At 41.6% G+C, this 27,717-nt stretch overlaps 1 protein-coding gene across 1 annotated transcript in view; it reads left to right on the top strand.

The window, feature by feature from the left end:
• OBSCN (obscurin, cytoskeletal calmodulin and titin-interacting RhoGEF) overlaps window positions 1-27,717 on the top strand; it is a 184,195-nt gene that overhangs the window by 119,812 nt on the left and 36,666 nt on the right. The window contains exons 69-91 of the mRNA XM_032686197.1: window positions 11-89; window positions 438-556; window positions 1,322-1,519; window positions 1,937-1,969; window positions 2,058-2,156; window positions 2,608-2,826; window positions 3,631-3,697; window positions 5,034-5,062; window positions 5,370-5,495; window positions 6,203-6,342; window positions 7,048-7,248; window positions 7,606-7,688; window positions 8,433-8,606; window positions 9,890-10,049; window positions 10,769-10,885; window positions 12,117-12,281; window positions 13,448-13,606; window positions 14,486-14,663; window positions 16,012-16,125; window positions 16,556-16,723; window positions 17,038-17,140; window positions 17,697-17,826; window positions 18,968-19,073. Coding sequence (XP_032542088.1) covers window positions 11-89; window positions 438-556; window positions 1,322-1,519; window positions 1,937-1,969; window positions 2,058-2,156; window positions 2,608-2,826; window positions 3,631-3,697; window positions 5,034-5,062; window positions 5,370-5,495; window positions 6,203-6,342; window positions 7,048-7,248; window positions 7,606-7,688; window positions 8,433-8,606; window positions 9,890-10,049; window positions 10,769-10,885; window positions 12,117-12,281; window positions 13,448-13,606; window positions 14,486-14,663; window positions 16,012-16,125; window positions 16,556-16,723; window positions 17,038-17,140; window positions 17,697-17,826; window positions 18,968-19,073 — 2,967 coding nt within the window. The remainder of the gene's footprint in view (window positions 1-10; window positions 90-437; window positions 557-1,321; window positions 1,520-1,936; window positions 1,970-2,057; window positions 2,157-2,607; window positions 2,827-3,630; window positions 3,698-5,033; window positions 5,063-5,369; window positions 5,496-6,202; window positions 6,343-7,047; window positions 7,249-7,605; window positions 7,689-8,432; window positions 8,607-9,889; window positions 10,050-10,768; window positions 10,886-12,116; window positions 12,282-13,447; window positions 13,607-14,485; window positions 14,664-16,011; window positions 16,126-16,555; window positions 16,724-17,037; window positions 17,141-17,696; window positions 17,827-18,967; window positions 19,074-27,717) is intronic.

Here is a 27,717-nt window from a genome sequence, read left to right as displayed (position 1 = left end):
TATTTAACAGTGACCAGCACTGACTATGAGACAGCAGCAGATGCAACAGAGACATCCTCTTACTACAGTGCCAAAGAGTATATTTCAAGGTAAAATATCAAACTCTCGCTCCAATTTCTGACTGGATGAGATCAATGCGTGTATTTTATGTCAAGCCTGGTTTTACCCTGTCTAGCAGGACCAGTTTAATGTCACAAAGGAGCAGCCAGACCAGCTGAGATGCAAAAACTGCAGCAGCTGGACATTTATCACATGCACATTTGTTCTGGCTGCCCTCAGGCAAGCCTGGATATTTCTTCATGGTGTCAGATGGTGCTGAGTCTGCTGGTCCTGATGACAAAACTCACAGTCTGAATTAACCTAAAATAGGCCATTCTGATTCCTAACTCTTACCTGCCTTGCTGACTTCCTTCTTCCTGATTCTCATTGTTTCTTAGCCGAGAGCAGGAGGAATCCACCACTGAGGAGGAGCAACTGCCCCAGATCTTTGATGAGCTTCATGACATTCATGTGGCACCTGGAGCATCACTGGCTAAATTTCACCTGAAGGTCAAAGGTGAGTGGATCCCACAGCACTGTCAGTTTTCCAGGTTTGATGTCAGGTTGAAGAGCTGGACAAGGTTTTCCAAGGTGCTCTTCCACAGCTGTGACCCCAGTTTGTGCATCTTGCACCACGAGTGCACAAACCAGCCTGGAGAACATGTTCATGCTGATGAACATTGATGAACATTGACTTTTGCAGCAGATAAAGTGTCTCCAAGCATAATGACAAGGCAGATGTTTCTGAAAACTGAATTCTGTCTTTCTCTGAGCACAGGAGCAATAAGGAATAATAATAATAATAATAATAATAAAGATGTCCTTTATTCTCTCAAATAAATTAAACAGTCATGGACTTGCCTTATTCTATGAGGGGGTGGCTACCACAACATAAAAAAACTCCAAAAACATCCTCCTGGTGTTGACTGTGGCAAGGAGAGGTGGGGATTTTCCTGTTTTCTCATATTGCTGTCTATAAAAATTATAAGAACTGACTTGGCTTCAGCTTTTCTCCTTGTGTATGTTTCAAATCAGACCCAGGTGTCGTTTTTCCAACCTTCAAGGCATTTGCACTTGCAACCAATATGGGGAGTGCCAGAAACTGAGGAGACAGGAAAGAACTTCAACGGATAAATAGAATTTAATGAATTTTTAGCCATTCCCAGTTGGGTGAATCCTTGAAGCAGCAGCCCAGGGCAGAGCTGGGGGTGCATCACCTCCTGCCTGTTTGGGGATGCTCCCAAAGGGATGTTGCCAAGGAATTCTGTTCTCCATGTCACAGGGTACCCACAGCCTCGTCTCTACTGGTTCAAGAATGGGCAGCCCCTGAAGGCCTCTGATCGCATCCTGAAGACTGACAGGCAGGAATTCCACTCCCTGGAAATTCGGGATGTCACCAAGGCAGACGCTGGGCAGTACCTGATCTTTGTCATCAACTCTGCTGGCTCTGCCTATTCCTCGGCCAGGCTGGTGGTCAAAGGTGGGCATTGCACTTGTTTTGGGCACTTACTTTTCTCTATTCCAGTGTCTTTTTCCATTTGATAAAGTTACTTTTCTTGAGAAAGCCTACCAAGGTAGCTCAAGCGAGGTGGGGAAGTCTGTAGGTAAAAGATGATGTGCTTTAATTTTGGTTCACCAATAAATTTACTGATTAGGAAGATGAGATGTGTCACTTCTCTAGGCTCTCACAAACATGCATTTTATTCCTGCTCAACCTCATTAATTTCAAAGCTTATTTTATTAAACTGAAGGCCTCTTATGAATCATACCAATATTTTTGTGTAATATCTCCAGCAGGGAATAATCTCCTGGAGTCGCCTTTGGAGTATTTTTTCTGCAACTCATGGGTCGAAAGTTATTTATATTTTTCATTTTGTTTTTTCTCCTTTCATTACAGATCCTTATGAGAAAGAGGAGCCATCCAAAACAGGTGAGAGAAGCCACAGAGGGACATAACAGAACCCCCAGGAATCTTTCAGTCTAAACTCACCGTGTTTCATCAATAATGTTATTTTCAGATTCCCATGAGCAGCTGATACCACCGAGGTTCCTTGAAAGGTTTACTAATAAAAAGGTGAAAAAAGGTGCAAGCATCACATTATCTGTGAAAGTGGAAGGTAAGAGGGGTTGATACCTTGTCTCTCTGCATAAAAAGTTGTGTAACTTCATGACACATTCTGGACTCTCTCTGCCCCAAGTCGTTGTAACCTCATCTCCTGTATCTCAAATCTGGGATTCCACTCCCATTTTACATCTCTTACAAAGAGACTTTGCACAAAATCATCTTACTCATCTTCACCTCCATCTTCTTGTATGTGACAATTGGGATAACAACATTTATTAGTCTTGTGAAGATTTATTAACAGTTTTGGTTTTACAGGAAGACTAAATGTCCTTCTGAGGGTACTGTAAAATGATTTATGCTCCTTTATTGCATATTATGCCTGTTATTGCTGGAAAGGTGTCAGGAAATGGATCAAAACAACATTTATTCACAGCATGGCTCATATTTGTAAGGAAGGAACACAGTTAGGAGGATTAAAGGTCATTGTTTTGCTTTTCCTTTAGGACATCCACCTCCAAGTATTACTTGGATGAAAGAGGAGTCCCGGAAAGACATCCTGTGGATCAAACCAGACACCCCTGGGTATAAACTTGCCAGTTCCAACATGCACCACAGCCTGATCCTGCTGGATGTTAAGAAGAAGTACAGTGGAGCTTACACGTGCATTGCCACCAACAAGGCTGGCCAGTCCATCTGCACGGCCAACCTGGAGGTTGCAGATGGTAAATCTTTGTTACAGCACAAACACATTCTCTGTATTTCCCTTTTATGCAGTGCCCAAGAGGAAAAAAAACAAGTGTGACCGATGAGGAAATTATCAAATCATGCACAAAAAAGTGTATTTTCTCAAGATTAGCCATGACTTTTCTCATCTTGCAAATGATTTCATTCTTTACTTCCATAATATTTTAGATTTTTTACTCTATTTTGTATTAACAGCAGCACCTCTTCTGTATAAACAGAGGACAAGTCTAAGGAGCAAGCAAATTAAGCACAAATTAGAGAAGAAGAAAGAGAGAAAGAAAGAAAGAGAAAGAGAGAGACAGAAAGAGAGAGAAAGAACGAGAGAGAGAAAGAGAGAAAGAGGGAAAGAAAGAGAGAAAGAGAGAGAGAAAGAAAGAAAGGCAATGTGACATAAAAGCCATCATTTAAAAAATTAGTTTGAGTGCTTCACTCTGTTATTTTGCAATGTAAAATTGCCTTCAGGCAGCTAAAATGACTTGACTTCCCTTTTACAGAGCTTTCCAGGGCCTCTTTTGACTCTATTCCTTCAGTAAAATAGGGGAAAAGCAAATATAGGCTGGGAGTAAGGGCAGCACTGTAGAGGACACCATTTTTCTGTTATCCTTCCTTGCATCCCACATTTTTACTGTACCAAGAGCCACAGGAGCAGAGCTTGGGCAGTGTAGAGAAATGGGGCAATGCTGTGAACATGACCAGGGAGAGGAGCAAACTCTCAGCATCAAAGGAGTGGGAATAAGTATTCTCTGCCTTCTGTCCTCTAATGACAAACCCTAATCTTGCAGTGAAAGAGGCTGAAGTTCTGACCCAGGAGCGGGTGATGGTGTCCGAAGCCATCATGACCACACTGGGGTAAGTGCTCGGCCACCCAGGGATGGAAAGTGCTGTAAATACTCTGATATCAAGGTCAGACATTTATTCTTGATGATCAGGGAGGATGGGGAAGAGGGATCAAAAGAATAAATGAGTTTGGGTAGCTCACGTAAAACTCTTGCGACTTTTTCATCTCCTGAGCAGAATGCAAAGAAAATTCACACTGTCAAGGTCTGGCTGTTACTTGCCAATCCTGAAATACACAGAAAAAGTAGGTGAAAAGCACAAATTTCTTGTTCACAAATGCATCTGAAGATTAACCTCCTCAATTCACTGTTCTTGGTTTGGACATTAGGCAGATACAGTCTGGACAGTGGTATCACCTGAACACAAATTAGCTTCTGGAACATGTCTGGCCTAAAAAAGCTGGACCAGTTTTCCTCTGAAATGTGAAGGAATGGAAGAAAGCTGCAGTGTGACTTTACCTATTCCACTACAGCCTCTCCCACTGATGTGTGGTTTATCATTTATCAAGTGGGATGAGCTTCCTCTTGCTTCCTATGTGCTAACAGAGAATTAGGGATGATCAGCTTTTGCAATTGGAATTTGTACCCTCCCTCCAAAAAGCTCAGGAATGGCAGAGATGTTGACATCAGGATGTTAATTTTTACAGAGCTTTAGTCTCGGGAAATGCCACAAGTTCTCTTCAAAGGACCCAAGCAAATACTGGTAGTTCTTCACATCCCTGCTGACATGAATTAATTTGGTGCTGGTAAAAGCTGTCAGTGTAAGAAAGGACTTTTTGGACCTCAAAACCGTGGCTGTACCACTAAGTCACCTTGTTTCCCAGCATATGGGCATCCTGATGCGATGGGAGCAGATCAGCCTTTGGTTTCCTGATGAAATCACTGGAAATTGTTGAGAATTACTTTGGTGAAAAATGACTGACCCCACAGATCCCACCTGACATAATGTCTCTGACTGCAGAAGTGTCACTGCAGTGTCACCTGGGGAGAAAGTCCCAGTAGCACCAGGGAGAAGGAGCCTACTCTGTTCTGCAACCCACTCCTGGTCTTCTCAAGCTCCAGGTTGAAATAAAAATCAGGAATAAGGAGAATTCTCAGATGGGATTTGGCTGCAAGTCTAAAACACCCACTTTTTTGTGTGTGTCCATATAAGCCAGGTGCCACAATTCTCATTTCTCACGGTGACCCTGGTGTGTGTCAACTCCCAGCACCTGCAGCCCAAACCAGAGCCCTAACTTAGATATTCCCTTTATATCCAAGGTGGGAGAAGGGGGAATGTGTTCTTCATTTAGCTCTCCTTACTACCCGTTTTATTTTAACCTTTAATTCTGCTTTACTTTATTTTTCAGAGCTATTCATCCCTCTGAAGCAAGAGAAGGTAAGAGAAGATATTTTCTCTCCCCTACTCCTGCCTTTCATATCTACAGCTGAGGTTGTCCATGTATTTAATGATTGCCACCCACTTTTGTCCCATTTTCTTAAAACTGTCTGAAATTTTGAAACTTTTCAGTTCTCAGACTACTCTCTGTTAAAGGCTGAATTGACTGGGGGGACCGTGAGCAAGCAAAATTTTAAAAACAGGGGAAGAGAAGAAAATCAGACCTTCCCTCCATGGCAGCTTTTATTACTCAAAAAAAAGATTGCTTCCCAATTCCCATCTTAATAGCAGAACCTCTCTTTTCCAGGAGACCTTGAAGGAAGGGAAGGTGTTCCCAAAAGCCCTATTTCATTAGCTGATGTTGGCTCAGAAGAGTTCTTCCAGAAACTCACCTCACGGATCTCGGAAATGGTGTCTGCAAAAATAACTCAGGGTAAGGAACCTGCCAAACACAGTTTAATTAGCGTAGGAAAAAAATGAAATCACTTTTTTTAGGTGCTATTTAATTAAAAGTGAGATTTATAGCAGTAGGTTTTGAGCCAGTCATCCCACATAAGCTCAGGACTCAGAAATTTTAGTGGGAGTCCATCCAAACTGTGTCTTAGTTTACAGTTTGGAACTAGGGAAAAAAAGGCTATTTTATTAAGTTCTAAAAATAGCAACATATTTTTCTCATCTCAGGTATTTTAGTTTCCTCAGATATTGAACCCTCCTGAGTTGGAAAACAACCCTGCTTTCAAGACTTCCCACATCTTCAAGTTTTAGCTCGCAATGGGATTTTAAAATTGAGTTAAGGCTGAAAACTCTGTGCAATGAGTTGCACTCTCAGCAACAGTTTGTTGAATTACATGAAAATCCTGGTTTGTGTTTGTCCTGGTTATCTGGTGGAAAAATTTTGACTTGAAACAAAAATAGAGGCATTATTTCTCCAAGAAATATTCTTGCAGTGCCATGGCAATACATGCAGTAGGCATTCAACATCTTGTATTAAAACATCCCAAATTTTTATTTAACCCTAAATATCCATAGGAAATAACACTAAATGCTACTACAAATGCTCTTCCTAGGGAATGTTTGCTTTAAAGAAATTGAAAACTGTTATAGGTTTATCCTTATATCACACTTTGCTTTTCTTTTCAGCCAAGCTTCGAGTGCCAGGTGCAGAAAGTGATGATGATTCAAAAACTCCCTCTGCATCTCCTCGCCATGGACGGTCCAGACCTTCATCCATAGCTCAGGAGTCTTCCTCTGAGTCTGAAGATGGGGATTCCAGAGGAGAGGTACAATATCTTTATGGACAAGTTTGGCACCAGGGGAAACTGGTGTTACTCAGAATAACCAGTTTTCTACAGTTTAAGGATGCCCACCCCCTTTTAGGGCTGTAATTCACTTTAGAAGGTGTATTTAATAGTTAAATATTGGGTCTGTGATACAGAGACATGTCAACATGGTCAAAACTCATCCATCATTTGGCACCTTTTGATTTCGTGGCTGAGCTTCAGGAAGTCAGAGCTTGATTTTCTGTGGGCCTTGGAGAGAGCTGGCCAGGAGAATTTTGTTGGGGAGTTCTTTGTGACAAAAATGAGAATGCCGTGAAAATTAGAAATTAGAATTTTTGAGGTGATCGTGTCAAACACGCTTCCTAAAAAAAAAATAATTAATTAATTAAAACTTTTGAAACGGTGACTTATTTTGAAATTTTCAGGACTATTGATTTTGGGGTTTTTTTGTGTTTTTTTTTTTTTTGCCTTTGGAGAAAAACTGTTTCATGGTGTAAATATGAACCACCTCAGATAGACAGTTCTGAAAATACCTGAAAGCCTCCAAGAGATTTAGTCTTCCCCTTACAAAAAGCAAACAGTGCTTTTCTTTGCCATACAAAGGCTGGAGAACGAAACATTAAATGGAGATAAGCACTTTCACACTGCTGATGTTGCTCTACTCCATTTCCAGAGCAGAAAATAACTGTTGTTTCATTCCTGCAGATCTTTGACGTCTACATGGTCACTGCTGACTATGTCCCTGCTGCACCTGACAGGGAAACCATCACCCTGAAGGAAGGACAATACGTGGAAGTCCTTGATTCAGCTCATCCTCTCAAGTGGCTGGTCAGGACTAAACCCACGAAATCGAGTCCCTCTCGACAGGGTTGGGTGTCTCCAGCTTATCTGGACAAGAAATTAAAGGTGACTGATCTCGTCCTTGGTTATTTTTCATCCAAAATTCCTCACTCCTGTTGCAGTTTGGAGCCATCCCTTTTGCAAGGAGCGGTGGGTGAGGAAGTTGTCGAAGGGATCTGTAACGTGGTCAGGCTTTTTCATGTTTTGATTAGATAATAACTGTGGTGTGTGCAGGGGTGCCTGGGTTGGAAAGGCCAAATCACCCTCCAGCAAAATAGAAATTTCACGCTGGCTTAGGAATTCTTGAAAGGGACTGTGAGCACGTGAGGGATATTCCTCAGTGTGCATTGATAAAAGCACTGCAAAGAAATAAAGTGATAAAGTCACTTAAAAGAAAAATGTTTCCTTTTTCTTGGACTGCAGTTGTCACCAGAGTGGGGGACAACAGAAATCCCTGAGTTTCCTGGAGAGTTTGTTTCTGAAGATGAATATAAAAGGAAGCTGAGGTGAGCTCGTGTCTTTTGGTATTTGCACCTTTGAGTTTTCCTGCCTTTTGAACTAACAAGAGTGTTGACCTCTGGGTCTTTCCTATAAGAGTCACTGTTTTTGTTCTGCTCAGTCCTGCCCCCTTCCCTTTCCCACGATCAAGCAAACCCTGGATTAGATCCCACTTGTATTTTGGGATCTTTGATTGGATTTTTCCATTGATTTCAGCCAAGGAAAATTCCAGGCAATCCCAGAATGGTTTGGGTTGGAAGGGACCTTCAAGATCATCCAGTCCCACCCCCTGCCATGGGCAGGGACACCTTCCACTAGCCCAGGTTGCTTCAACCTGGCCTTGGACACTTCCAGGGATGGGGCAGCCACAGCTTCTCTGGGCAACCTGTGCCAGGGCTCCTCACCCTCACAGCCAAGAATCCCAGTGCCCCACCTGACCCTGCCCTCTGGCAGTGGGAAGCCATTCCCTGTATCCTGTCCCTCCATCCCTTGTCCCAAGTCCCTCTCCAGCTCTCCTGGAGCCCCTTTAGGCCCTGGAAGTGGCTGTAAGTTCTCCCCAGAAGCTTTTTTTCATGTTGGATAACTTTAAAGGAGGATTTTACAAGATGTAATCCTGGAATATCTCTGGTTTCATGAAATCCTGAACTGCAATACCTCTGCAGTTTGGGTTGCCCCATATCTGAGGATGCATCTCAAGGGCAACTGTGATGATTTTTCTGTGATTTCTTTTTGCCTCTTTGTCTTCCCCTCAGCGTTCTCATCCAGGAGCTGCTGATCTCAGAGGAGGATTACATTCAAGACCTGCAGTTCCTCCTGACTCATCACCTCAAGTACACAGAGACCTGTCCCAACGTCCCAGGAGCTGTAGCCAGTCAGAAATCCACCATTTTCAGGAACATTGATGACATTGGTCGCTTCCATTCCAGGTGGGCATTCCCATGTGCCTTCATTTGAGACCAAGGAGTGGTTCACATACAAGGTGTCAGAGCCACACTATAATAATAACAACAACAACAACAACAATAATAATTATTATTCTTATTATCATCATAACAGTTGTTATTATTTATATTTTATTATATTATTATATTGATGCATTATTATGTAAATATTATATTTTTTATATATTATAATAATAATAATAGTATTAATGTGAAGCACTGGCAATACTGAGGTGCAAGGGAATGGATGGTCCTTTCAGGATGAAAAATGATGACATGATTTCAATCAGAGCACAGGGTTGGGACTTCCATAATGCCCTTCAGTGCTTCAAGGCTTCATATGTCCTGATTATTTCTTGCCCTTTTAAGTGAATTTAACTGAAAAATAATGAATTATTATAAAAAAGGCAGCAGGGTCTTACAGGGACTTCAGTGCTGCCTTCACAGAGACATTCATTCATCTAAAACTGAACATCCATGCAATCCAAACACATCCAGCTGTGGCAGGCTGCCCACATGGCACAATGATTCTGCCTTCTCCGAGGATTTACTGCAGATCTGGGCCATGAAAATAGATTTCCCTTCTCCTTCCCCCTTCAACTTTGTACATGTGAACCTGCCACAACATCCCTCATGAAACAGAGTGAGGATCTCTATTTTCACTCCTGTGGGTGGCTCAAAGATCCTTAGGCATAAGGATCTGGGGAGGGTTTAACTTCCCAGCTTGAGCTAAGACCTTAAAAGTTCTCCCTGCCTTCCTTGCAGGGCATTTCATGGAATCATGGAATGGTTTGGGTTGGAAAGGACCTTAAAGCTCATCCAGTTCCAACCCCCTGCCATGGGCAGGGACACCTTCCACCAGCCCAGGTTACTCCAAGCCCTGTCCAACCTGGTCTTGGACACTTCCAGGGATGGGGCAGCCACAGTTTCTCTGGGAAATCCATTCCAGTCCCTCCCCACCCTCACAGGGAAGAATTATTTCTTCCTAATATCCAATCTAACCGTGCCTTCTGTCAGTTTAAAACCATTCCCCCTTGTCCTGTCACTCCATGCCCTTGTAAAAGCTTCCCACACCTCCATCCAAGCTGAGAGGTTCAGCATCCTGCTGGGTGAGGGAGCACTGAGATGTTTGATGCTAATGTGGCAGCATCCCTCATGCCCCCCAGTCATCTCCTCTGACCTGATTCAAAAGCCTGGCTGCTGGGGCTGTGTTCCAGCCTCATTCCAGCACCTTTTCCTCAGCTGTCCTCTTTCCTTTGCCTCCACAGTGTCTTCCTCCGGAGCCTGCAGGGCTGTGACACTGATGACGACGTGGCCATGTGCTTTATCAAGCACGAGGCAGAGTTTAACAGGTACATCCAGTACCTGGTGGGAAGGGTACAGGCTGAGTCTGTTGTTGTCAGCAAAGCTGTCCAGGACTTCTACAAGGTAAGGCAGTGACCAAAGTACCTGTGGGAAGTGCATCCTATAACCCACTGCGTGGAGAAATGTAGTTATTCATCACAAATGTGATCCTCGAAAGGATTGTTAATATCTTTTGTAGTCTGTGCTAAATATAACGATTTTTAGTTCACTGTCTTGCTCTTCTTTGTAGGTATAATCAATATAGGAACATACTTATGTATGCTTATGCATTTATTAATATTATAAAGATCATACAGACACAACTATGGCTGTGCTGATGTGACTGTAAGGGGGGGGTTTAAGGGCCACCACTTTATAAGGCCAAGTGAACTCACAGAAATCATGAGTATGAATAATAAATACATAATAGACAAATCCTGTTTCTCTGCTCCAGCTGCTCAGGATTGAAGTTCACTGGTGAAAACACACACACAGAGCTCCAGATCCACGAGGACACGGGTGGTTGTGGATCCCTTGAGTAGCAAGGATGGCTCCTCTGCCCATCCAACACCCAAACCCAGATCCTGCACTTTTACCCTCTCCCGGCCTCCTACTTTTAGGATAAAAGTAGTAGGTACTTTTTTTAGTACCTACTCAGCAGTTACTCCAGCCTGATGCTCACTAGAAAACAAATACCCGTGTTCACACTCACCCCACATTCCCATGAGCGTCTTCCAAGGAGTCATGATTTATCTTGCCCTTTATGACAACCTTTCCTCATTTCTCTATGTATTTTTTTCCAGAGATACACAGATGAATTTGAAACTAATGAAGATCCTTCACAGCCACTTATCCCACCACTGCAGCACTACCTGGAAAAACCTATAAACAGGATCCAGCAGTATCAGACAATAATTAAGGTAAGGAGGTTTTATTTTATCTGACAGGTTTATGCTCTGCTCTGTGCAGCTTGTGGAGAAAAAGATTTTATTTTTATTTCCTATTTCTTGGCTTCCTTCTGGTGCAACTACAACTGAGAGCTGATTGTCTAAATAAGAGAGTAACCACCACCAGGGGTGATTTTTTCTAAATAGTTCTGTAAATGTAAATCCAGGTAGAGGTTCACAATCTCCAACCCCTTAAAGTTCTGTGAGCTTTGTCTGAATGATCTTTAAATAGATGAATACATATGTGTAAAAATATGTGGCTTTATATATATATATATATATATATATATGAATATTTGTATGTATATATCCATGACAAGTATCAATTTGCTTCAAACTAAGCAACACTTACATTATAAAAATAAGCATTTTTCAAAGTGTAAGATATTGGCTTACCACTTTTTTAACTTGTGTTTTATATTGGCATTGTAGTAAGATGGAGTTTTTTTTATTTTCTGAAAAACCTTGCCCCGTTCTACCACCCTGAAATATTTAATCTTTCAAACTTTCATCTGTCCTGCTGTCTCAGGTTCTAGCCCAGGCCATGAGCAAACATTTCAGAGCAGCATTTAAAACAGCATTTTCATGGGAAATAGCATCAGGGTGTCCAGGAAGAAGACAGTCATGCCAAAATATATCTGTGTTCTAGTGTTACATAAATGAGCAATTGGAATAGTCTGAAGAGCTTTCTAATTTTGAACACCTTCTTGGACACCAAAATTTTTAAGGGTCTCTTGGAGGAGTGAAAGCACTTTCCCTGCCTTCATTGCTGAAAGGGAGGAACAGGAACAAATTTGAGAAGAGCAGGAAAACTGGCATTTCATATTTCTCCCAACCTCTCTCTTTATTAATCTCATGCTGACTCTCAGTTCAGCTCTGTCACTTGAATTGCTTGTTCTGTGGTGTTGTGAGGGTAAGCAGAAGAGAAATGCAATGGATGCATTTTGCTTTGGAATTTTTGGGTTTCAATCACTTTCTGGTATTTGTTTCAACTTTGTTTAATATTAAAGGATACAAGGAAAAGCCAAACTGGCTAGTCATTAAGGCTGTAGGAAAGAAAATACTTTATTATCTAAGCACCACATGGTGAAAAAAAACGGGATAAAAACTACTCAGGTGAAAGAATTGGAAGAGATATTGAGAAACTCTTTGGCTCTGAAGGAAGTGTGGGTTTTTTCTCTGATTGCCCTTCATTCATCTGCAGGAATTAATCCGAAACAAAGCAAGAAACAGCCAAAACTGCACCTTGCTGGAACAGGCTTATGCTGTGGTGTCTGCACTGACCCGGAGGGCAGAGAACAACCTCCACGTCTCGCTGATTGAGAATTATCCAGGGACCCTGGAGAGCCTTGGTGAACCCATCCGGCAGGTAACTGGGATTCCTCAGTGGTGTCGGTGCCACCTGTGCCTCCACTGGGTCCTGAGCAGCCTTAATTCCTACAGGAGGCTCCTTTAGACACCCTGCCTGAAAGAGAGTTTTTGCTTCTCCCATTTTTTGCTGCTTCAGAGCAGCCCTGGCTGGCCTCAGGTTTGGAGCAGCAGAGCAGAGGCACTGATGGAGCAGCTCACACATAATGGAGTTATTTGTCTTTCTGATCCACTCATCAAACAGGAAGAGATTTGTTCTGGGATCCCACATGATTTTAAGGCATTTTAATTCCTCCTTCTCTCTTATTATTCCCAAGCTACATGGGCCAACTCCTGACATTTTTGTCATCTGAAGACCTGATTCTCCTCCAGGTCTCTCCCATGAACCAGGTGTGGGATTTAGGATCACAGAGGAAAGATGACCCAGCTATTAGGACACCAGCCTGGGATTTTCAACACCCTTACTCAAATTCCTGTTTCTTTATAGACTTACTTGCCATTCTGGGCAAGTCATTTATTGTGTCTGTTTGTATCCAATGTTTTCCATGGGAATCATGGTGTATTCCTGAGTGGAATTCCTGAATTTTAAGGCTGAACTACAGCAATGGGGATTCATCTATCCACATTTAGACATCCAAAAAAAGAGTCCAATCACACCCTCAAGTGTTTACTTTTTCCTAGTGGTGCCAAGGGGCAATCCCTGTCACTAATCAAGCTCTGTCTGAAGATATGTGAAATTAATGTTCTGCTCTGGTAAAAGCAACCAAATCATCATATAAATACTCTGTATAACACACAAAATGCAATTTTCCACTAGTATTTCCAAGAGTGCTCCTACCTGACAAGTGCTCTGTATTTTTCTGGCAACAAACCACACCTTTGAAAGCACAATGTGATGACAACCCCTGTGTGTGCCCTTGGTGGTTCTGTCAGTCTGATGGGTCACTTTTAGCATTAAAAACTATCTGCTGTGCTGTAATTAAACCAGAGACAAACCAGGTGATGATGTAACAGGAAACATTTATCTGCTCACTGAAAAATTATGGTGAATCATCATTTTTTATTACCTATTTTTATTATATTACTATTATTATATTATAATATTACTATTATTTATTAATTATTCCAGATGCATCACAACATGCTCTTCCTTCTTTTTCCTCTCAGGGTCACTTCATTGTGTGGGAAGGAGCTCCAGGAGCTAGAATGGCATGGAAAGGACACAAAAGACACGTTTTCCTCTTCAAAAATTACCTTGTGATCTGTAAACCAAAGCGAGACACAAAGACAGACACCTACAGTTACATCTTCAAGAACATCATGAAGGTCTGGTTACTTTATCCTCTCTGTCACTTCACATTTGTATCCAGCTTGGACATTTCTCTAATCCTTTTGAGCTATTCCTTTATTTCAAAAATTCTTTGAAGCACAAGTAGAATCCACATTTATACCAAAATATCATTGTCAGAATTGACAGAAATATGTCAGAAATAATCAGAACCTGGATGCAGCAATGAAATTACAAGTATTAATTCATCCCTCTTACCTCATTAACACCATAAATACATTATATTGAGGTGAATTTTGCTGTTTATAGCATTTACTAGCATTTGTAAATCTTTGGTTTGGGCAGCCTCTAATATTGGGAGTGAATTGGAAGAAATGTTATGGTCACATGCTACATTCCATGGGGTTCTCTCTGCTGGTTACACCCTTTCCAGACACAAATTCCTGCTTAAAAATGAAAAAAAAAAAAAAAAATTCAGAGAATTTGACCAACTCATCTTCAGACATTCGAGGTTAAGACTAAAAAAAATTGAGGAAAGAGTTTTCACGAGGCAAGAGATGCTCAGCTCCAGTCAAAAACATCAAACAAAAAAACCCCTGGAGCTCTTGACCAAGCTCAGTCGGGACATCCTGAAAGTCCTGATCTCTGTCTTAATGGATATTCATGGGCAGATATTACATTATTTTCCTGAAGTGGGATTATTATTCCCAGTAAAATGTCAGTTTGGGAACCAGAGAGTCAAGTATACTGGGGAAAATGGCTCTCAAAGTCCCTCTGATTGCTGTTCACCAAAGCCGCATCGCGTTGCTCACGCAATCCAAAAAATACCTTTGGAAGCCGCTGAGAATTCCTTTTGCTGCTGGGAATTCCTGAGAACTTGGGATACGTGCTGAGTTCCTTGTCCTTCTGCCACACAGCTGAACAACATAGATGTGAACGACCTGGTGGAAGGGGACGACCGGGCGTTCGAGATCTGGCACGAGCGGGAGGACCTGGTCCGCAAGTACCTGCTCCAGGCACGGACCGTGAACATCAAGAACTCCTGGGTGAAGGAGATCTGTGGAATACAGCAGCGGATCAGCGAGCCCATCTGGAGTAAGCGTGGCCCAAGATAGCCCAACCCCCCTATTTTTATTTTTTTTTTGGATGGTTTCCTTGGTTCAGGAGGGGAACGAGCACACAAGGGGAGAGGACCCGTTTGTGGTGATCCAAACACCGCGCAGGCAGAATTGAGAGAGGTGGTTCTGCCCCTCTTCTCTGCTCTTGTGAGACTCCAGCTGCAGTGTTGTATCCACCTCTGGGACCCCCAGCATCAGGGGGATGTGGAGCTGCTGCAGCAAGTCCAGAGGAGGCCACAAAGGAGATCAGAGGGTTGAAACACCTATTCCATAAGAAAAGGTGGAGACAGTTGGGGTTGGACTCTGATCCAGAGTCCTGCACTCACCAACTTAAATCCCCCTGTGACTTTTTTGTGTATCAGACCCTTTATTTGACTTCTGGTTTACACTGCTGTTGTCTGTGCACTTGGGTTTACTTTGGAATTTTCTCTGGTCATTCAGGCTGCATCATCCTCAGTGTCATTAGAGATTCCACCAATTTTCTATCCACAACATTTGTGAGCAGGGATATTAAATCTTTGTTTTCCAAGCATAAGCTACAAATGGTGTCCACTACAGTGTAAGGATATTTGGCACCTTAAAATGCCAGAAGAGGATTGTATTTAATCTATATACCCTGAAAACAAGCCTGGGCATTTAATTTTTGTGCCTTTAGTGAGGCGTTTTAATGAGGAAGACTATCAGAATAATTTTGCATTGTTTCATATGGTAATAATGGGTTAAAATAAAGTCCCTTAACAAAGGAACAAGTTGCCCAGGGAAGATGTGGATGCCTGGAAGTGTTCAAGGCCAAATTGGATAGGGCTTAGAGGAACTTGGTCTGGTGGAAGGTCCCTGCCCATGGCAGCAGGTTGAAACTAGATCATCTTTCAGATCCCTTCCAACCCAAACCAGTCTAGGATTCTCTGATTCTAGAAAGCATAGATTTTATTGTATGGATACCAACAGAATACTAGTTTGGATATCCAAATTCCTCATAAAATTCCTCATTTTATTTGAGGAATTATGTTAATGGTGACATCTGAGTGGTGTCTGAATAACGGATGTGCTCATTAAAAATCATGGTCAGCACCAAAACCTTTTTTTTATTTTTTTAATATGGCCTAACTTTATGGCCAACAACAGACATTTGATGGACTGAATTTAGTCTCAGATAAGCAAGGACAGCGCTTCACCTGGGAAATTGTGAGCTGCTAAAATTTCCCTTCAGCTTTCCATTCTGAACCTCACAGATTTGGAAATCTATTTTTACCTTACATAGCAGCAGCCACTCTTGGGCAGGGCTGCCCTCCTCCAGACTAACACGACTTGTCCTGATGTTTCAGTACCTCCAGACTTCGAGGAAGAACTGGCGGATTGCACGGCTGAGCTGGGAGAGACAGTCAAGCTGGCCTGTAAAGTGGTGGGAGCTCCCAAACCATCCATCAGCTGGTACAAAGGTAAGGGCAGGAAGCCATGAAATGCCTCCTGCAAGATCCTCCTCTGTCTGTATTGTTTGATGGTTGGTTGGTGGGTAATCAAAGAGCTGATCCCCTCAAGATATCCGAGTCTAGTGAGCGTGTTTATGGTCACTTTGGAGGTGTTCCTTTGGCTGGCAAACCAGAGCTGTGGCTGCACAGCACATACTCTGGAAAAATGTCACTGTTCAGTGAGGATTGGTGACGTATGAGGTCCCTCAACAGTGCTTTGCCCAGAGGATATTCTGCAGAGAGCTGGACAAAAAAGATGAGGAGCTCATTCCCCAGCTACCAACATCAGCTGCAATAAAGCAAATAGAGGTCTCAGTCTCTCAAGTGGAAAAGCTGGATAAATCCAAAGGAGAAAACATATTAAGATATTTTTAAAAAATCACTTGCCTTTGCCTTTCAGATGGAAAACCAGTGGAGGTGGATCCCCATCACATTATAATAGAAGATCCCGACGGTTCCTGCACGTTGATCTTGGACAACCTGACAGGTGTTGACACAGGACAATACATGTGCTTTGCTTCCAGTCCTGCTGGAAATGCCAGTACCTTGGGAAAGATCCTTGTTCAAGGTAAAATCCTGCACAAATGCATTGTTTTAAAGGGGTCTGCTCTGTGATACTTTAAACTTGTGTAAGGAATACTGTGTCCAGAAGGACCAGGGCAGGGATTGTCTGTGTTTCTATGATGAAGGTCTGTATAACACCCACTGGATAATGTTTTAAAAAAGTTATTTTATGTTCAAGTGTAGTCAACTGTTCTTAGGGCAAAAAATGTGGTCTTTAGTGTCCTGTGTGCAGACATCATGAGAATTACTTGGTCAGGGACACATCCTTCCTTCCTGGTCCTATTTCCAGCTATTATTTGATTTACCTTTGCTTTGCAGTGCCACCAAGGTTTGTGAACAAGGTCAGAAATGCTTATTTTGTGGAGGGTGAAGATGCCCAGTTCACCTGTACTGTAGAAGGAGCACCAAGGCCTCAAATCAGGTCAGTCCTACAAGTCACACTGGAACAAATCCTGGTTTCCCACTTTGCATAGCCAGAAAAGTCTTTCGAGGTTATGACCCTTTCTTCTCTGTGTCTTCCACCTTTAACCCATCCCAATCCTGGGTCTTCCCAATCCCAACATTCCTGAGGTTCTCAGCCATTTATTGTAGCTAGGATCTGAAAAAAAAACACCCACAGATAATCCCTGGCTGTATCAGATCTAACATTTTATAATTCCTTTATCCTCCCTGCCTTACACCTGAACTGATTTTATCACCAACCAGTATTCAGACAAAAAGCTCAGCAAATCTTTGCATCATTTAAAGCCCTTTTCCTGCATTGGCTGATGAGATTGCTTGAGAAGAATCTTGTGTATTTTAGTATCCACGTGTGACCCACTCACCTGCAACCAACCTTTCAAGCTGGTTGCAGGTGAGTGGGTCACACATGTTTAAAATTGACTATTGAGTTGGTTGATAGGTGGGTCAATGAGATGGGCATCTCTTGACACTGTTTGTATTTTTCCTGGCTTATACCCCGTGTTTTCCACATGCAGATGGTACAAAGATGGGGTGCTGATAAAGGACACAAGTAAATACCAGGCTTTCAATGAACCACGGAGTGGCATCGTGGTCCTGGTGGTCAAGAACCCTTCCAATGAAGACATGGGACACTATGAATGTGAGGTGAGTTCAGAGAGATTTAAATACCTGTCATGTGCAATGATATAGGTAGAAGAATTCATTTTACTGGAGCAGACCCATGGCATGAGATCAGAGGCAGAGTAACTGTTGCCACCTGGCATATAAAAAAATTATATAGAAAGTCAGGCTGAACTGATCCGGATTGTGAACATCCAAAAGTTTCAGAATATCCTGATCTGGGAGCTTGCTGGTTCAAGTAGTAATGAACTGAGCTTGTTCTGTAGCTCAAACTCAGATCCAGATCTCTAGAGTTAACTCTTACAAAGTTTAGGGACACTCTGATGTGATGTTTTGTTCCCGGACTGTCTTTAGATTATGACACATTCATGCTGCTACTAAGAAATCATCCAAAGATAAAAGCAAGAAATTAAATCTAATTAGAAGGATAAACCATTGAAACACACAAACAAATTTCTGTTTGTTTAGCAAGTATACATGGAAGTATCTAATAAATTAAAATAAATGCAAAATATTTTCTGAGAATTAGTCATAGTCTATACATTTATTGTAATAAAATAGTAATAAGCTCTGAGGGCTGGGCAATAAAAATAATTGATCTTGGTTTAGGAAATTAATGGGTCAGTTGCCCTTTGGTAAATGGTTCAGCTCATGGAAGTGTTTAGGATGTTTGCCATAATTTAAAGACTTCTATTAGAATTTTAGCAAAATCAGACTGCTTTGCATTTGCCATTAACTAAGACCCCAAGGTCCAGTATCCCCTTGGATGAGCAAAACCCCATAGATTAATGGATGATGAACAAACAAAACCCTCTTTATTTACCACCCAAGGGCACAGAGCAGAATCCGTGCCTGTTGGTAGAGACAGAGCTAAGCCAGGACTGAGCCACAGGCTGCAAACTGCAAATAACTAAGCAAATAACTAAGTTTGCTGATGTCACTTTGCTGTGATTTGTCTGTGTGTGGGGTCATTTTTGGTAAAATATCATCAAGAACTCCACTGAGCAGCAAAGTGTCCCTTCAAAACCCCAGCTTAGAACTGGGGTCACACCTTCACCCACTTCTGTCATTGTTTAAATGCATCGAGCTGTTTAATGCAGCGTAGGAAGCTTTTGTTGTCATCAAACCCCCCGTGTTTCACTGGGCACTGCCCAATTCTCTCCAGCTGATGAACAGATTAGGGTCTGCAAAAAGTGGAGCAGAGCTTTACCACCACAGTGCTGCAGCCCTGACCCAGGAGAGGAGAGGAGACCAAGCCATCACCATCGAAGGTACGGTCCTTGCCCAGCTCCGTAAGTAGGTCCCTGAATTCCTCCAAAACCACCTCGCTGAGGGTCGAATATATTTGCCATCTTATCCATGTTGGTTGTTGGTGTTCCTGTATCTGTATGTCTACCCAGATGTGCATGGGCAGAGTGCAGCTCAGCTCTGGACCCATCACCATCTGTTGATTTCCAAACCTGGCAAATCAACTTCATATAATGCTCGCCAAGGCATTATATGAGAAAGGAGGAGCAAATGAAGGGTATGTCACACCTCTAGTGCAAGAAAAATGTCCTATATTCTGTTGGAATACTTGAAAATGTGTGTCAGCCTGGCAGAATGTGAGTTACAGGGGCCAGCAAGTAAAGCTGGAGGCATATTGTGATTATATCTGAAATGCCACTGAAGAACTTCAGGAATGACTGAGAAAGCAGAACTGACAGCAGTAAATCCTGAGCAATATTGGTTCATCCATGATTTAAGAGTGTTCTGGGATAGTCATAGAGTCTCTTCTTTTTTTTTCCACAAGTTTACCCTGGATTGAAGGGTCATAGGAATTGATTTTACACCCATCCAACAACACATCTCTTTCTTGACACCTTTAGGTATTTCTGTCTAAAGTTACCTTCTCATCCAAGGGATTTCCACACACAGTGTTAGACAGGCTTGCTACAGACCCATCATAACCTGCTTTCAATCTGTGGGTACATCTGTGTAAGGGACTTTTCCTGGCATAGGGAATTGGTTCTTTGTGCACCTTGGAAGTGTCCTTGGCTGGCTGAGCGTGGAGCAGCCAGTGCTGCCTTTCTTGAATAGCTCAGGGGATAATACAGCCAAGGGACCACCTTCAGTAGGTAATAGATGCTGATTTGGAGGGTAAGAGAGAGGACAAGGACAGGCTCAGGCCTTTCCATGCCAGCAAACCTTGGTTCCAGAGACCTTTCCCAGGTGTGGTTGGTGGAGACATGGTCAACAAAAGCCAGAGGTTTGCCAACAGCTGTAGAACCTTCTTTCCTCATCTTCAGTGATTCCACACTGTCTTGTGATAATAACAGGAATTCAAGTGAGTGTTTGACAGGAGATAATTGGTATTATCGATATCCACTAAGGACATTTTGATTCAAGAAGCTGCCGGGCAGAAAATGCTGGAGAATCTGCAAAAATATTCAGGGAAAGTGGTCCTCTACTCCTATTTTGTTCATCATTTTCTATATACTCTGCTGTTGGCCCTGTCTGAGACAGGGTCCTGGTCTGGATGGACCTATAGACCAGCCCCTTGGAGGCACTAATGTTTTGTTATTGCATTAAGAGGATTCACTCACAATAAGCTATTAAGATTAGTATCCTCATCTATGGACTTGCTTGACTTCATTTTAATCTTGTTTTCCCTTTATTCCTTTCCCAGAGTCCCATCAGAAAGCATTACAGGGAGAATGGTGTTAGTGTAGAAACACTGTGTTTTTCAGCAGAACAAACCTTCAAGTACTTGAATGTTTTGTCTTTGCTGTGCCCTAAAGAGAGAAAAATAAGTGGTATGCAGGATGCAGAGGAACATAAAGCACTGTTAGGGTGGTGTATCTTGATGAAGTTCCCTTCAGGCAGAAGATGTTATAAAGGAAAACAAGGGTTGTAAAAAGTGTTAGGAGCACTTTCAGCTCTTGGGGTTGCAAATGTGTATATTCAGCCCCAAATTACTCATCTGCTGTTATTCCTGCAGTCACAAACAAAACGAATTTTGCACTTGATTGAAGAAATATAATTGGAGTTTGCCTGGAAGCTTCTGAAATGTTATGAAATAGGTTTTCTCTGCGATGTGCAATTGTTTGAATTTGGTAATAGGGAAGGAAATAGATCCCTGAGTCACCTCCAGGGAGAAACAGAGGGAGAACTGCTTCAGGCCAGTGGAGAAAACAGGCTCATCCATGGAGCAAGTGGATTGTTGTGAGCAGAATCCCAGCAGGGATGAATTTTGACATGATGCATTTGACCAAGGCGGGAACTTGTTGCTTTCTTGAGAGTCAATAACCAGCCTTGATCTGCCTGTGCTGTGGAAAAATCAGGTTCATCTGGCAAAGAACTGGAGGACGGGTGGATCTCATGAAGGCTTTCTCTTTCCATCCTTACCCTATATTTGTGAATAATGGGATTGCTTGTAACTTCACCAAGAGGACAACATTACTGCTGGCACCACAGGACAGAGATACCGTGTCTGCTCCCTCGCTCACCTGTGCTGTGGGTCTGAGTTTTACCTGATTTATCCTTGGTTCTGTGAAATGACCATTGCCTGGGTCTCCTGAGGCACCCAAGGGGCTTTAAGGGCAAATATTTTAGTTTGTATCCTCCTGCCTTTGTGTACTGTGTACTGTACTGAGCCAAACCCACTGTCACACTCTGGGACACCGTTAGTCCAGTGGTTTGTGAGCCCTGACCTGCAGCTGGTGACGACCCACAGCCCAACACTGCAGGTCTCACAACCGAAATTCTCGTTTAAATTCACGCTGTGGGAATTTGCAGGCCCTTTGGAAGGACCAAATCCAAAAAAAGGATGGAAACCACTGGACTAAGGGGTCCCCCCTTGTGAGCTGAGACCCGCCTTCAGCCACATCTGGTCGCTGCACTGAAGTCAATGGAGAGCTGCTTAAAAAATTCCTCTTTCTGTGCATATTGGGAGTGTTTTAAGCACTTTAAAAAAAAGTGTAACAGAAGAAGATCCTTCTCTTTGACTTCAAGCTTGTTGTCTGCTTTGCACCTTGTTGCTTTAACCTACACATGGCAGATCTGGGCTGTTGTGCTCTGGCGTCCCTTTTTAACATGTCACTGTTGTGATTCCCTCATCTCTGGCTCCCCAATGTTCATTTTTAAAGAAAAGCCCAGTTTTTGAAAGGTGTTGCATTTTCCTACGAGTGGGCAGGTCCAGGAACGAGCCAATAGCAAGGGGAGGAGTCAGGTGAACAAATGGAGATAAGCAAAACCATAAATAAAAATTCCCAGTGCAGTTACAGCCAGGGAACAGGAATTTCTCCATGGTTTTGCCATAGATCTCATGCAGAGCTTTGGGCATGTTTGGTTGCCTTATTTAGTAATACCCACCGTGCAGGGAAAAGCTAAATATTCCACAACTCTCCCATGGAAGATTGTTTTAAATCACAGGAACAGTAGATCTCCTGTTGTCACCCTTTTACTGAAGAAATAGGGCATAGGATTTTTTTCCCCTGACCACCTGGAAGTTCACTGTTTAGGGTGATGATTAGGGTATTTATCTCATTATTTTTATTCTGTTGTCACCACGGGTTAGTGACATTTTTAGGCTGACCACGTGGTTCTCAGAGCAAATTCAATCGCTGCAGGAGTGGAACCTTTTGGTTGTTTTGGTTTAGGGTTGGTTTTGGCTATTTTTTTTTTTTTTGAGAGAGAGAGAGGGCTCAAAACACTTGAATTTCATTCACACAATTTAGGAAACTGTTGTCTCCATGAATTGAGTCACCAATATTTTGAAGACCTGTAGATGTGGCACCTGGGGACACGGTGGCAGTTCTGGCTGAGCAGTTGGACTCGATGATTTTAAGAGCCTTTTCCAACATTAATGGTCCTGTGATTGTGGGAATTGCTCATTTTAGGTTTAGCTTTAGCAGTTCATGTCAGGTTTGTGCATCCCCTGCTGCTGATTAATCTCCAAAGTGTAGCAGAGAGGGGTGAAAGTGGAGCAGTGCTCCCGTGGTTCACGTCAGGAAAAATAGGTTTATGCTCCCGTGAGTGGAGAAAACAGACTTAAAAGTTGTAATAAAGGCCATAAAGCACCTTTCATCCATTCAGAATTCACTTATCCTCAATGTTTCATCACTTGTAAGTCAATGTTTTAATCTATTAACCGAGGAGGAGTCTGGTCCTGTAGAAGCACTGGCTGATCCTAATGCTTCCAGCTTTTACCCTGCTTATCTGGGGCTCCTGCTTTGCAAAACTGTTGTTTTTTTTTTCCTAAAACGCTCTTGAAAAGTTGAAATGATAAATCCGGTGCTAAAATGGAATGCAGAATATTTTCCTCTCGGGGGGAAAAAAAAAAACAAAACAAAACAAAATGACAAAAACAACCTAAAACCAAAAGAGAAACCCAAATTCTCTCATCCTACTTTCATGTGGTTCTATCCTTCACATAGGATTGCTCCAATCCTCCCTCACACCTTGGATAACACATCAAAAATTTGACTTTATTTTCAGTTTTCTCATCCCAGGCCTGCTGAACTTTTGAATATTGAAGCCCTTTGACACCTGTTACATATAAAAATATCGTGCTCAGGGTAATTTGGGAGGCCTGCAGGAGCGGGCATTAATAAACATTAAAGAGACTTTTTCTCACAGACATTTTGAGATTTCATTAGATTTATTCAATTATTTAATTTGTATTATTTAATTCTCACCTCAACACAGTTGCTGTTAATATAATTGTACAAACCACCTATTTTCAGGTGTATAATCAAATTAATTAACACTTATTTACATCAGAACTCTTCACTCTTTAAGAGTCTTTACTGAGATACCACTTATGGGTTAATTTCGTGATATTATTTGATGAGATTTTCTAAAAGTTGTGTAAAAATTTGACAATATTATTTGAAAATTCAGTGAAAATCTCAAACCTGGGTGCAGCGAGTTTTTTGAGCGCTCAGTTCATCTGCCATCAGTGTATAATTATCGTTACACCATTTAAAAAAGGGGTTTGAATTATACAAAATAAATATGAATTAAGGATAGGTAAATGGTCATATTGCAGTTGTGTTCAGGGGTAAACACTTGAAAACAATTTTGCCCTTGGCTTACCGAGAAAGCGTAAAGTCAAAATTCCCAAACAGATTTTATTTAAACCCACCCAACTCTGCAGCAATTCCTTCCATTCTAGAGGAAATCATTCCAGAGTTTTACAGGCATAAATGAGACAAAGCTCTGCAAAGAAAACATGAGCTCTAGGTCAGACATGAACATCAACATCTGCACGAAATTCTTTTTCATTATGATGGGATTTGTGCTTTCACCTGAGGCAGGAAAGAGCCCTTGGAAGTGAAGCAGAAGGAAAATTAGGTTAAAGTATTCCATCTAATATTGAAAATGTATTTTTAATTTTCAACCAGGGCAGGTTTGGGGCACCACTGAAAACATCAGCACTAATCACCAGTTATTTAGCAAATAATACAGACACTCCAAATTCCCTGGGCAAGAAGGGGGTGTGATTTTATAGACATATTTTTAAGTGGCAGTTCACTTAAATTGCTCCAAGTGAGAATTACCAGAGCTTATTGATTATAAAATGGAAAACCAATATAAAATGAAAACCCATTGCTGGACAAATTACTTTGAGAACTAAATTATGGGGTTTTTTAGAATTTTTACCAGTTTATTAAATAAAAAGTGGGGCTTGCTGGTGGGTTTTTTCTAGACCTCAAACAGGTTCAGCAGTTCAGAGTGTGTTCAAAACAGCCTGGTTCAAACAGTGCCTTTATTTTATTCCAGCAGATAGGATGGGAAAGCTGCTGAAAATCTCAATTAGCTCTTCAAATGGTATCTTTCTGCTTTATAAAAATGCCAGCTTTAAAAAATATTTGCAGAATCCTTCAGTCATTACTTTTGATCTTGATATGCATCAACAGCTTCCAGCTTGTTGTGGGAGAAGGGTCAGGAAAAATTGCGAATTAGAGCAAAAAAGAGACAAAAAAGGAGCAGACACAGATGGATAACAGGGCTCTCCTGGGTTTCCTAGGATTTGGGGTTTTTTTAATACTGATTTTCTGTACTGATGATGATGATGATTTTAGTTGTCATTGTTATCAGCTTGGGTTTTACATCAAGTCCACAAAAGCTTGGCAAAAATTCAATGTTTGGGGAAACTCTTTTTCTAGGAAGTGAAATCACAGTTGAAAGAATTTCAGCTCTCCAGGATTTTCCAGGCCGAGGCATTTTCAGGTTTCTGACACCATCACTTCCTTATTTATAGGATAAAAATATTAAATAAGGACCTTGTTTTCTAGCTCTGACCTGCCAAACCAAAATGGTAGAATAAACAGATTTTTTGCCATCTCTCTCTAAATTAAATATTTAATTTCAAAGCTAAATCATTCACTGCTCAGAGAACATTCTGGATTCTCATTCTTGGTGAGAAACACTAAGGATGATGCTGGAAATAACCACAGAAAGCATGGATGGGATGGTACAGTTGGTTGGTTTTCACTCTGGTTTATTTTGATTAACTGAGCAAAGATAATTTAATCATTTCAGCTTTTGCCTTTCTTTAACCCCATGCTGTTCATACTGTTTTCTTTGTAGTCACTGAACAAGAGACTAAAGTGCCCAAGAAAACCATCATCATGTAAGTGCTGATTTTTTATTTTTTTTTATTTAATTTTTTTTTGTAACATTTGTGTTTTGCTTTGCTGCCTCTGCATGATCCAATAACAGGCTTGTGTTCATTGGCCATGCAAGTGTGTTCATTCCCATCCCACTGGATCCCACAGAGTTCTGAGCTATGTAAAGTGATCACCTTTGAAAAAAAAAATGCTTTAAATCCCTTTTAAAAAATAGCAGCACTGGTTCAGACACAGCCTGGGGCAGGTATTTGAGGATATTACACGTGAAAAATATTCAGTGTTGAAAACAAACCAGCTTTGAGAACTGTCTACCTGCAAATATCTATAAATTTAACAAATATCTCACAACTCACAGTGGTTTCTTCTGGCTTTCTATTTTAAATTTCTCAGGAAAGCCTTTTATGATGAAGCAGAAGGAAGATGAATATTTTTATCCCCTTCTATTTCTAATTTGAGTTTGGTCTTTTTGGATACTTGGAGGCTGGTTTGTATTGGATACCTATAATATACATAAATTGCAGCAAAAAGAAGTATTTTCTCAGTCATATGTAGGCCAGAAGCTCATTAAAATCCCAATTTGTCTTCTTCTCTCTAAGTATCATGAAGAAATACATTATAAAAAAGAAGTATATTATAACAAAATACATTATAAAAAAGAAGTACATTATAAAAAAGAAGTACATGATAAAAAAGGAATACATTATAAAATTACTTCATGTGCGGGAAGGGCAACGCTGTCCTTGTGTGATAGGCCTTCAGAGCTCCTCAAAACTATTCAAATCATGTCCTGATGGCAGTAAATAACTATAGAATGGATATTTTGGGAAAATGGATTACCTCCAAAGTGGTACTATTGCTAACATCAGTCCTTGACTTGGACATGGTGCTTAAGTTGACTTATTTTACTTTAGTTGGTGAGCAGAATATGCTCCCCAAGTTGCCAGAAGAGCTGCTTATCTTTTATTTTTGTTATTATTTTCTGTGGTGACTATTTCTCAAGATCCAGTTGCTTGGTCCATTTGGGATCAGGGGCTTATAAGAAGATGGGATCTCAAAATGAAAGGCTGCAGCCTCAAAAGAGGTTGGTAAATTTACGAGCAGGATCTCAGAACAATTCCCCTCCTCTCGAGGTCATGAACTTTTGTAAGAGTTGACTCAGCTGGAATTGGGACACTGACGGGGTAAAATTTGGGAGCAACTCTCTAAGGGCATGTTCCAGCTCTCCTTAATGTGCAGGGAGCTGAGGAACTTTGAAACTATTGGCAGAAAATAAGAGATAATTGAGAGATGGGATTGAACAATGCCTGTGTATGCAAATCCCAGACACACCCCAAAAAAAAAGCTTCTGAACCTTGCAACGTAGAGCAAAGTGTGGAGCAAGCACACCAGGATTCATTTTCATCTTTATCTAAAATGATTTGGTTTTGTGTAATTCATAAAGGCCCCGTGGCCATTCTGAAGGCTCTGCACAGACCTTCGAGGTCTACAAAAAAACTTGGGGGAATGAGTAAAGCAGTGGAAATGAGGCAGGGGAAGAGAGAACGTTCTGGAAGGAAATAAATCTCACTGTAGCTGATCCAGTTCTGGACCTCACCACATCCTCAAAGGGAAAGGTTGATGGTGGAAAGAAATCTGTTCTCCGTAGGAGAAGGCAATACCAGCCTGGATTCGTAAACTCAGTTCAGGCCATTGTTTTTACCTTCAAGTTAATTCTATTTTTTTAATCCCATTCCTTGGAGGGAAGGACAGAATCTCCACACAGAGGCAAAATGAGCTTTTCCTGTGATTTCCACAGAACCAGCAGCAGAGCATTACCTTCCTTGTGCTTGCAAAGCTAACGCTGCCCTTACCTGCAAGTTTTGCCACGTAAGAAACTCCACAGAAAAACCTGCAGGAAAAACTGCACATTAAATATATACATTAAAAGCATTTAAGTCTGGGTTTAGATACTGGGGTAGAAGAGAGCTTTAAAGCTGATCTAGTCCAAAGCCCCACGTTGAACAGGGACATTTTCAACTAGATCAGGTTACTCAGAGCCCTGTCCAGCCTGACCTTGGATGTTTTACAGGGATGAGGCCTCTACACCATCCCTGAAGTCCCACCTGCTCTGGATATGTCAAAAAATCTAAAGTAAGGCCAGCAGAAATATGCTGAGAAATCATAATCATGCATCCCATATTGGTTGGTGTTCCTGTGTCAATTGGAGTTAGTAGGATTAGGCTGTGTCTGCAATAATAATTCTATGAAGGGTAAAAATAAATTTGTTTTGGCACAGATGACTCGTGCAGGAAATGTTCTA

The sequence above is a fragment of the Chiroxiphia lanceolata genome, chromosome 1 (assembly GCF_009829145.1).
Source record: "Chiroxiphia lanceolata isolate bChiLan1 chromosome 1, bChiLan1.pri, whole genome shotgun sequence".
Classification (NCBI taxonomy): domain Eukaryota; kingdom Metazoa; phylum Chordata; class Aves; order Passeriformes; family Pipridae; genus Chiroxiphia; species Chiroxiphia lanceolata.
This window is presented reverse-complemented; position numbering and strand designations above follow the sequence as displayed.